This window comes from Photinus pyralis, unplaced genomic scaffold (assembly GCF_008802855.1).
Source record: "Photinus pyralis isolate 1611_PpyrPB1 unplaced genomic scaffold, Ppyr1.3 Ppyr1.4_LG3b, whole genome shotgun sequence".
Lineage (NCBI taxonomy): Eukaryota > Metazoa > Arthropoda > Insecta > Coleoptera > Lampyridae > Photinus > Photinus pyralis.
Window position 1 is genome coordinate 14880293 of NW_022170510.1, and position 10457 is coordinate 14890749.

At 37.0% G+C, this 10457-nt stretch overlaps 1 protein-coding gene across 3 annotated transcripts; it reads left to right on the forward strand.

Annotated features, from left to right (window-relative positions):
- The first annotated feature begins 4930 nt into the window (after nt 1-4930).
- Nucleotides 4931-10005, forward strand: LOC116167398 (atrial natriuretic peptide-converting enzyme-like). Of its 3 annotated transcripts, none has more exons than XM_031482751.1 (15): nt 4931-5013; nt 5168-5277; nt 5327-5483; nt 5536-6216; nt 6264-6399; nt 6449-6784; nt 6838-6990; nt 7041-7256; nt 7309-7453; nt 7506-7684; nt 7772-7958; nt 8011-8164; nt 8214-8337; nt 8397-8545; nt 8592-10005. In XM_031482751.1, exons 2-15 carry the CDS (start codon nt 5219-5221, stop codon nt 8766-8768), a joined length of 2853 nt encoding a protein of 950 aa, XP_031338611.1. In that variant the 5' UTR covers nt 4931-5013; nt 5168-5218; the 3' UTR covers nt 8769-10005. The 3 variants fall into 3 exon arrangements, with proteins under 3 accessions (XP_031338611.1, XP_031338612.1, XP_031338613.1); XM_031482752.1 differs by having other exon boundaries at nt 8653-10005; XM_031482753.1 differs by lacking the exon at nt 8592-10005 and having other exon boundaries at nt 8011-8058; nt 8397-8538.
- The last annotated feature ends 452 nt before the right edge of the window (nt 10006-10457 follow it).

Sequence of the window (10457 nt, forward strand, 5' to 3'; positions counted from 1 at the left end):
ATATTTTTTAAAATAATAAAATTTGTATCATTCTGCGAAGCCTAAATCTTCTTAAAAGTTATTTTCAACATTTGGCGACCGTGACAGGACAAGGGGTTTGTGTAAAATCTCTCTGCAATAAGATTGTTAACATTTTAGGCTGATTTTTAAACGATTTGTGTATCGTTTTCGTTTGTACGACTATACGCTTTAAAGATATGGATCGGGCAACGAAGTCGCGTTCAGCGGTACGTAGGGCGTTCACGACGATCGCAAATAAGTTGACTGAGATGATAGAAGCAGAATCACCAGACATTAATAACATTCGTGCCAATTTAGAGCTGTTTCATGATAAAGCTGAATCTCTACGACACGCCAATCAAGAGATTTATGACTTGATGTTGGATGCTGACGCTACGGAGGATCAGTTAGATACGGAAATAGCATGTGTAGATAGGTATGAGTTTTCTTTTAAGAGCTTGAATCTGCAATGTGAAGAACTAGTCTCTTCTGCTGTGATTTGTAATAATGGAGTTCATAACGAAGCTCAAAGCGTTTGTAGTGAAACAAATAGTAACAAAGGGATCTTCCGCAGAATCAAGCTGCCTACTATTGAATTTAAAAAATTCAATGGTGATATACGTAATTGGTTGTCATTTTGGAGTCAATTTCGTAAGATACACGAGGACAATGTACTCACTAATGAAGATAAATTTCAATATTTGATTCAAGCAATGTCTTCAGGTACTCGTGCAAGTGAATTATTAAATAGTTTTCCTCCCACGGGCGACAATTATACTGAAGCTATTGAAAGTCTAAAGGATCGTTTTGGGAGGAAAGACCTATTAGTTGAAGTCTACGTACGGGAGCTATTAACAATTATTTTAAATAAGGCATTGTCTCCTAATCAAAAACTAGGTCTGTCTAGTTTATATGATCGTATTGAAACACAATTAAGAGCATTAAGTACTCTTGGAGTGACAACTGATACATGTTCCGCTATGCTATACCCTTTAGTCGAATCTTGTTTGCCAGAAGATTTATTAAGAGCTTGGCAACGATCATCTCAGTTTTCGGGTAATGCTGGTGGAACATTAAAAACGAGATTAGATGTTTTAATGTGTTTTATAAGGCCTGAGGTACAAAATGATGAACGCATTAATTTAGCTGTTGAAGGGTTTTTACCTCAGACAGATAATAAAGACAAGAAACCCAAATTTAAAACGAGTGAGTCGATACCGACTGCAGCAGCTTTACTGTCAGTAAACAGTCTTGCAAAATGTTTGTTTTGCGAAAAAGATCATGCTAGTGAGTCATGCTTTATGGCTCGGAAAATGTTACTGTCGGAAAAACAACACATTTTAAGCAATAAAAGGGCATGCTTTTCTTGTCTAAAATTAGGACATAACAGTAAAAGATGTCGTCAAAGGCTAAAATGCATCATTTGTAATGGTAAGCATGTACCACTCATGTGTTCAAATTTAGCGAGCAATAAAGCTGCTACTTCTGAGAACATTGTGGAAAGAAGTCATCAAACCACTTCTGTTGAAAAAGCATTGTCTAATATTTGAGACAGACACGTTTTTTTTGCAAACTCTTAAAGTTTTGATCCGTAACGATAATACTATGCGTGAAGTACGCGCAATAGTGGATACTGGTTCTCAACGTTCTTACATTTTAAGATCAACTGCAGAAGAATTAGAATATCCAGTTAAGAGGCGGGAGAAAATTATTCATACCTTATTTGGGGGTACCAGTACTGATGAGCAAGATCATGCGTGTTATGATGTAAGGGTCTTAGATTTGGATCAGAGGTATGCTTTTCGATTCGAAGTTTTAGAACAATCGATTATCTGCGACAATATACCAGTCTTTAATGGACCATAGATGAATGAATTAGACAGATTGCAGATAACAATATCGGATGTTACAAATTACAATCGCCACTCCGGTGGAGATACTCATAGGCGCAGATGTAGCTGGAAAATTACTAACAGGCAAAAAGTATGATTTATATTGTGGTCCGGTAGCTGTAGAAACGTATTTGGGTTGGACATTGTTGGGCAAAGTTCCTGTTCTAAACAAGCCAAAAGGCATTACCACAATGTCTGTGACCTCGATTTTATGTAAAGATGTTACCAACACAAAGTTATCGAATTTTGATGTTATCGGCATTGTTGATCATGTTGACAAACAATCTAAAAAAGATTGGAGACATATGTCATTAAATCCTACAGACTTACCATCACGTGGATGCTCACCAAAACAATTGTTGGAACCGCGATGGTGGGAGGGACATAGTTTTGCTGTATAGTCTTCCAGAAAATTGGCCAGAATTTGATTAACTTTCCGCCCTGAATGAACATGAAATTAATGCAGAACGTCGGAAGAAATTAATTGTTTCAATGATCAATTATGAATGTTCCTATTGGTATAATGAACGATTTTCTAAGTATGACGACTTAGTATCTCTTTTTGGTTGAATTCTACGATTTTCATATAACTACCGTAACAGTGAAGATAGACATATGTCTCACGTGTTGTCGGCTGAAGAACGAGAAATCGCTGAAAAATGTCTGTTGAAATTAATTCAAAAAGATTCTTTCGTTGATACAAAACAATTGTCATTTTTATCTCCTTTTGTAGATGCTGAAAGTATTATACGATTGAAGACTAAGATATCACATAGAAATGGTGAACTGGACTTAGTATATAGTGATTGCGGAACAAATTTTATCGGTTCGCGAAACGCATTATCAAAAATTGACTGGTCCACTATTTTAAAGTATAGTGCAATTAATCGCATAACGTGGTATTTTAACCCACCAACCGCCGCGTGGTGGGGCGGATTTTGAGAAGGAATAATAAGAATTTTGAAATCTTTACTTCGGAGAGTACTAGGCACCTACCTGAATTATGAAGAATTGGTATCGGTTTTGTGTGATTGTGAAGCTATAGTTAATTCAAGGCCAATCACATATCTATCAGATGATCCATCGAAACTCTCTCCATTAACACCAAATTATTTTCTACAAGAACAACGGGATATTGGTGTACCTGACTTGGATGCAAATAAGCGGATTGCATATCGTCAGAAACTTCAAGAAAATCTTAGTCAGCGTTTTATAACAGAATACTTGGGTCAACTGAAGTTGTCTTCCAAAGGAAAGAAAAATATTCAAGTTCGACTGAATGAAATTGTGCTGATTGGTAATGATCAGGATAAACGAATCTACTGGCCATTAGAAAGAATTACAGAAATATTTCCTGGAAAGGATCGTCAGGTTTGGCTAGTGCGACTTAAAACTGCCGAGGGGATTGTATTACGTCCAATTCAACGACTCTACCCTCTCGAATGTTTTGATTCGATTGAAGAGAACTTGGACAACTAAAATTCATCGTCGCCATCAGGTGTACCATCGGATTTGAATGGGTCTTTAGAAAACGAGCATTATGATTCTACTTTAAATGATGCACAAGGTACAAGCAGTGGCTAATGTGCTAATGTACCTAAAGTGAGTAAAAGTGGCCGAATTATTAAACCAGTTTTGCGTTTGTCTTCATAATTTTTGTTCACTAATGGTTTCGTTCTCAAGGTGGGAGAATGTTGTAAATGGTTCATGATTATGTATTTTTTAACAATTATCAAATGAGTAAAAGTAATAAAAAAGTCAATCATATTTTGAATAATAAAATTCATATCATTCTTAAGAAAATCAGAAGCCTAAATCTTCCTGAAAGCTATTTTCAACAGTAATTGTGAGCCTTCTGGGTTTTTTTTAATTACGCGATTCCGTGGTCTACCAAATTAATTTTATTTTAACTTCACGGTTTTACCTTTTACGCTACAGAGACGTAGGTATAATGTATGATTCCCAGACGGGAATTTAGTGCAATAATTACATGTAAAAACATTAAACCGTATCATTCAATAAATATACAGCAATAATTCATATAAACACAGATCTAATATGGTACGTTTATTGGATACCTACAGGGTGAAACCGGTAAAAAAGATCAAAACAAACTTGAGATTTAAACAACCTGGATTGATATAATTTGAAACTCATATTAGGGCATTTCATCGTCTAGATTAGTTTAATTATTGCGCAAGCACGCGAGTTTTAATTAAATCAAGTCGCGAATTCATAGACACTGTCAAAAACTAATTTAATTTAGTGATGTTACAATAGTGACTGTTGGAACTTTTAGTGACGGTGGCCGAAGCAGGTAAATGTAGTTGAACATTTTTCGCGTAAGAGAAAGGGTAAATTAATTAAGATGAAATGCTCAAATGTGCGAATATTGTAGTAATCAGAGAAGTTAGATGTAATAAACTTGTATGGAATTCAGTAGCTTTCATTTAAATGTAAACATGTTTAGCGCACTTATCAACGTTCAAAAGCAAAAGTTTTCTCACTTTCCCCTTTCGGGTAAATATTTAATAAAATGAAGCCGAATAAGTGAAATAAAACCGCACATGTATGTTTACGTAACAATTAAATAAGAACCTATGTAAATTAGTTACGCCACGCCATGTAAAAGAAGCGAGCAAAATTGAATTTTTTTTCGAGAAAGCAAGCGTAAGAGATTGACTCTTTAAGCTTAGGGCTATACGTTTAAGTAACTTATTACGCTGCAATCGATTTTTAATAGAAATAATTTACACAGTAAATTGAAACGACAACTTTCCCTTACTTATAGTAATCTGTAAGATAACGAAACCTAATTTCATTATTCTCGCAGAGGAAGTAAATTACATGGTTGAAAAATGTTTGGCTGAATTAGGGATAATTTCCTCAAAAGCAAATCGATCTAATCTTAATATTCATCACAAATTTTAAAATACAGGTAAGTTTACGCCGTCCGCGGGTATCCGCGCTGCATCGAGCGTTATCCAGGGTGGGGGCTCGCGGCCGGGTTGTAGCGCAAACTCGTAGTTCGTAGCAATCTTATGTAGTACACACATGCCGCCACGCTGTAGTTGCTACGTATCGCTGACACCACGCGAGTTACACGCGCACACCGCTACAGGTGAGTCGTATATGTGGTGTAGGTCAGTGACCGTACATATAGGTATCAATCATGGTAATTTTTAATAACGATAACTTTTGAAAATATCCGTACAAGTTAGTTACATCTAAATATTTTTTCTCTTAATATAAAAACCTACTGAATTCTTATACAGGTAAAAGAAGCCATCAACGTGCAAATAAAATATGCTGTAGCACGACAAAATATGCGTGGCCAACATCGACATAGTATCACTCAGCTAGAAACAAACAAAACGTGTTCGAGGTAAGGCTGCTTTTTCCAATATTACTTTTAGTATTGTTTATTTGGATAGATGGGACAATTCGACACCGGAGAACGTAATTACTATTTTAAGTGATGAGCCTACTCAAGTTCAGCCCGTTATTCTTACACTTCTCCCTATTAACACAAATTTATACTCTCGAAGACACTCTGCACATAATTGTTCAACAAGTGAAGTGATCCCTACCGTAAGTTACATCAATTACTTTCAAACACCGACAGTAATGTAACTTTATGCAGATTCCACCACCTATCCAATCTTCAAGGCCCCCTGCAGTTCCTAAACGCTTTTTTGAGCAAACACCGGCTCCCGGAAACGTTCAACCAAACTTCACAAGTAATAATCCGTTGCTTATCGTCCCCCCGACTCAAAAAAGCAGGGGCAATCCTCCGACACCTCCCCCCAGAAGTCCCGGATCTCGACTAGCTAACAAATTAGTGAACAATCCAAAGTCAAAGATAGAGCCAACTAAACATGTCGTTGGAAAACCCCAAATTGGTAGTAACGATTGTGTATTTCAATTCGATAATCATCTTATGCACCAATTTGGTAAAATTCCGCCCCCTCCGGCGGGACCCCCGCCACCACCTGTTACAAAAATCACTCAAAAGCCATCCACTGGATCAACGATTAAGGCAACTCCTCAGCAGGCAAACAAAGGCAGCGTCAGACAAGACTCTAGCATATCAAGCGACAGTTTTAGTCAAACTTCTTCCCCAAGCTACACAAGCAAAACTATGGAGACGCCTTTATTACCTCCCCGTACGCCAAATAGAATTTCAACGCAAGTAAAAACAGCGAACGGAAATGGACAAGAAGAAAGTACAAACTCCCCGTTAACTAAAAGTGCGTCTACCCCAGCTAGTTTGCAGACAATAGTTAGGTTTCACAATGGATCAAATATGTCTTTACATCACAGAGTAAGGGCTAGACTTTTTCAAAAATTGTTTTAATTCGTTTCTTGTAGATTATACGGGATATTAGACGGTCATCAAATCATCCGTATATCGGAACAGTTCGAATAAAATTTCGCTTTGCTCAAGTTGTGATGAACGCCGTTGCTCTAATAGCAATTGGTGGTGGCATGGCCGCATATTTTAAAGGTATAGCTTTAGAAAATATTTTAAGCATTCTAACAATTAGTTTCAACAGCTCATCCCGCATCAGTACATATAGTTAATACTACAAATAATATTACGCTTGGAATTACAACTGTTGAGTCTAGTGATGCTAATCCCGCTCCGGGGATTTGCTTACCGGTAATAGTAGGATTTTGCCAACAACATAAAGTTCCTTATAACTTCACCGTGTTTCCTAATTATATGGGACACTTTGGACAGCCAGACGCCCAGCACGAATTGGAAGTGTATGACGCAGTAGTAGATGTGCGTTGTTACGAATTGGCGGCGTTGTTTCTTTGCTCTGTTTTTGTCCCTAAATGTGGTACGGGAGGCATTGTTGTTCGTCCATGTCGAAGTCTGTGTTTAGGTGCGCACGTCACATTTAAAAAAAAACCTGTATCTACGATCTCTTTTTTATAGAAATGAAAAGACGTTGCGGATTCTTTTTGGATGTATTTGGTCTTGCTTTACCCGATTATTTAGAGTGCTATCTGTTCCCCGAGTCTCCCGATCCCGAAGTGTGTGTAGGACACCACGAAGTAAAGGAGGCAAAAATTCGTTCCCAAAAGCCCAGTAATTCGTTATAGTTAATTATATAAACATATTTCACACGCTATTTTCAGTATGCCCATCGGGATTTCAGTGTGATGTGAAAAGATGTATACCGAGAGATTGGCTTTGTGATGGTCATGTTGATTGTAAGGATCAAACAGACGAGCTTAATTGTAATGAATGCAAAAAGGGGATGATACACTGTGGTAGCGATAAATGTGTAGCGCAAGAGCAAATGTGCGACGGCAAAATTGACTGCCCGCTAGCACAGGATGAACGGAATTGCCGTCAGTATATTTACTTAAAATATTCCGTTTTATGTAGAAAGCAACATTTTAGTAAGATTAAGTGAAAGGAATGGGAACGAGGGCCGTGGCCAGTTAGAAATATTTCGCCCTGAACTTCAGAAGTGGACACCCGCTTGCATAACTCATTGGGATCAAGCTACATCTCCAGCGGCAATTTGCTCTCTACTCGGATATTTGTAAGTTTAAAATATAGCGCCTTTGAAATATTTCACAATGGTAACATCACAGACATGCCAATGGAAGTCGATTATTTAAAGGGAAGGATATTAATGTTTCGCGCCCCGTGCAAGAAACAACAGCTATTTGGAGAATGCACCAAAATAAACGACCCAAGAATATGCTTAGGGAATTTGGATCGTGTAGCGGTACGGCATATCCGACTGTAGATTTAATCTGTACGAACCACAGTGAGTTAGTTTTTATTTCAAAACTCGTTTCGTCGCTATCGATTTACCTTATTTGTTATTACACGAAAGCAAATTAATTTTTTGCAGTGTGTGGAAAGACTCGGAAGTCGTACGCTGAGAGACGGTCACTACGGATTGTTGGAGGTGTAAAATCGAAACCGGGAGATTGGCCTTTCCTAGCTGCTCTTTTGGGCGGACCCGAGGAAATATTTTATTGTGCGGGTGTGTTAATTGCCGATCAGTGGGTATTAACAGCATCGCACTGCGTTGGAAAGTAAATAGTCGGCATTTTTACTGCGATGATTAGTAATCTCTTTTTCAATTAGTCATTCTGATGTGTCTGGGTGGACAATACAACTTGGTATTACAAGAAGGTACGCGCATTCGTATTACGGTCAAAAAATGAAAGTAAAAAGAGTGGTTCCACATCCCATGTACAACTTAGGAATCGCACATGATAACGACGTAGCTCTTTTTCAAGTAACACGTTTTGTTTCAATTGAACGTTAGTTTTAAGATTTCCTTACAGTTGTCAACAAAAGTCACGTTTCATGAGCACCTGCTACCTGTGTGTTTACCTTCTGCCGACCAAGAACTGCCACCGGGGACCATTTGCACAGTGATAGGGTGGGGAAAGAAAGAGGATACGGGATGTAAGTCAAAGGATTTTTCTATGTATTAATCTAATGAAATTTTATGATTCTTGTTTCAGTGTCCGAGTATGAACCGGAAATTAATAAGGTGGAGGTACCAGTACTAAACCGTGATCTGTGCAACGTGTGGTTAGAAAACAGGGATTTGAACGTGACGGATGGAATGATATGCGCCGGATACAAGGAGGGCGGAAAGGATGCGTGCCAGGTAAGATGATATGTAACTTTGGTCAATATTTTAGAAATCATATTAGGGTGACTCTGGAGGTCCACTATTATGTCGCGATAAAGATGATCCAGAAAGTTGGTTTGTAGGAGGCATCGTCAGCTGGGGAATCAAATGTGCTCACCCTCATCTTCCTGGAGTTTATGCTTTTGTACCAAAATATATTCCATGGATTTTACAGCAAATCGCTCAGTACTCTGACTAATGTATCGATGTTCTTCTACGCGGAGAAACAGATATTTTAAAAGTTATCCGCTCATTTCAAATCTTTTGCCAAAAATACGACAATATTATTGGTTCCTTAAATTGATAACGCCAATTTAAATGGTTCCAAAATGCTCGGTTGTGGCATTTTTTGCTTCTACAATTCAATGCTAACACTAAAACTGTGGTAAGGCACATACAATCTAGCTACGCACAATATGTAACATTAGAATGGTTCTCTAGTGATATCTTGTGACAATTCACCTAGTGTTCGAGCGATCCGCCTCTATATGTGATCATGCATACTGCTGTATTGTATACAGCTGTCTCTGAAGTCTAACCTTTTTGATCATGACAATAAATTTTTGACTTTGGAGACCTCTGCAATGCTTTAAATATATTTTATACCCTTAGATATAATTGAATTAGAAAAAAAGAACAATAGTTTTCTATAGATTTATAAAGATGTTATCTAGTGTATAGTGTGCATGGGTCTGCTTTGCGTTAGTTCGAAGAATATTAGTGTTTAGGTCCGAGTTTTTTAACTATACGTTTCGAACTAACGCAATGCGCACTTTTCCAAATTGCGATACGTGGGCAATCACTAAATTAATACCTACTACACGAACTCTCAAATTTAATCCAGACTTTATTTTAGCACACTCATCTCACTCACTCCTTCATACCGTGCGACATTTTGATGACAATAAACTCCTCATAAAGTGAATAGGACCATTAATTGCACTATTTAATCTTATATAGTTTGGATTAAACTCGACTGTTCTTGGTATGTCAATATTTTATATGAGAATTATCGCATAAGGAAAATCAATGGGGGCATATGGTGTTAAACAACATACCTATTTCATATCTTGTATAAAACGATGTGATGTTATATATTTAAATACCGCGACAATAATTTATGTATATATATTATATATACCTACAATATATGTTTACCTAACAACATATTTCCTGAAGCATATCTTTACGAAAAAAAAACTATTTTAATAGTGAATTGTTTCACTTTTGTTAGATCTATACAATAAATGAGGCTTCAAGTAGGACAATACTCACCTGTGTGTTCCTTAGCTTATACCAATAACCTCTAGTCAATGAAATGAGACAATAATATCAAGAATAACCGCTTAATATTTAATACAGAACGCTATGTGCTTTTAAATTTACGTTGTAACCTATGTTAACAATTACTGTAGTGAATATATTATCACATATGACATGTTTTCTTTTTTACCTATGAACTTTCGCCAAAGGGTAAGTAACACAGATCAAAGAAATAAATTCAAAGGTAAGACGAATTGCATACTTTACACGTAATACCACTTAAACATCTTGAACATGGCATTGACATCGTAGTGATAATTGAAACCAGAAGTAAACTAATACGGTACCAGGTATGTACAATGCTGTAGTATACAAATCAATATACCGTCACTGTGAAACTATCTCCAAGAGTTCCGATATTCATTACTAGAACTTTAGGAAGCGAGGACTACTTTAGAGTTCCATACCGACATACCCAAATAGGTCAAGAATAGCAATCCAAATAAAAGTTGTATTCGTGCTAATTTGACGCATTCTATATAAGTCCACTTATGTAAGAATAAAACGAATTTTTATTGCACAGCGAATACGGATTGTATTTTAGCGGTGTTTAATTCAATTTAAA

Bases quoted from the DNA above. Each gene is read 5' to 3' on its own strand.
- LOC116167398 (XM_031482751.1), top strand. From the start codon at position 5,219: ATGCGTGGCCAACATCGACATAGTATCACTCAGCTAGAAACAAACAAA. The intron at 6,217-6,263 runs GTAAGGGCTAGA...CGTTTCTTGTAG, and splicing joins ATATGTCTTTACATCACAGA to ATTATACGGGATATTAGACG. The intron at 7,454-7,505 runs GTAAGTTTAAAA...GTAACATCACAG, and splicing joins TGCTCTCTACTCGGATATTT to ACATGCCAATGGAAGTCGAT.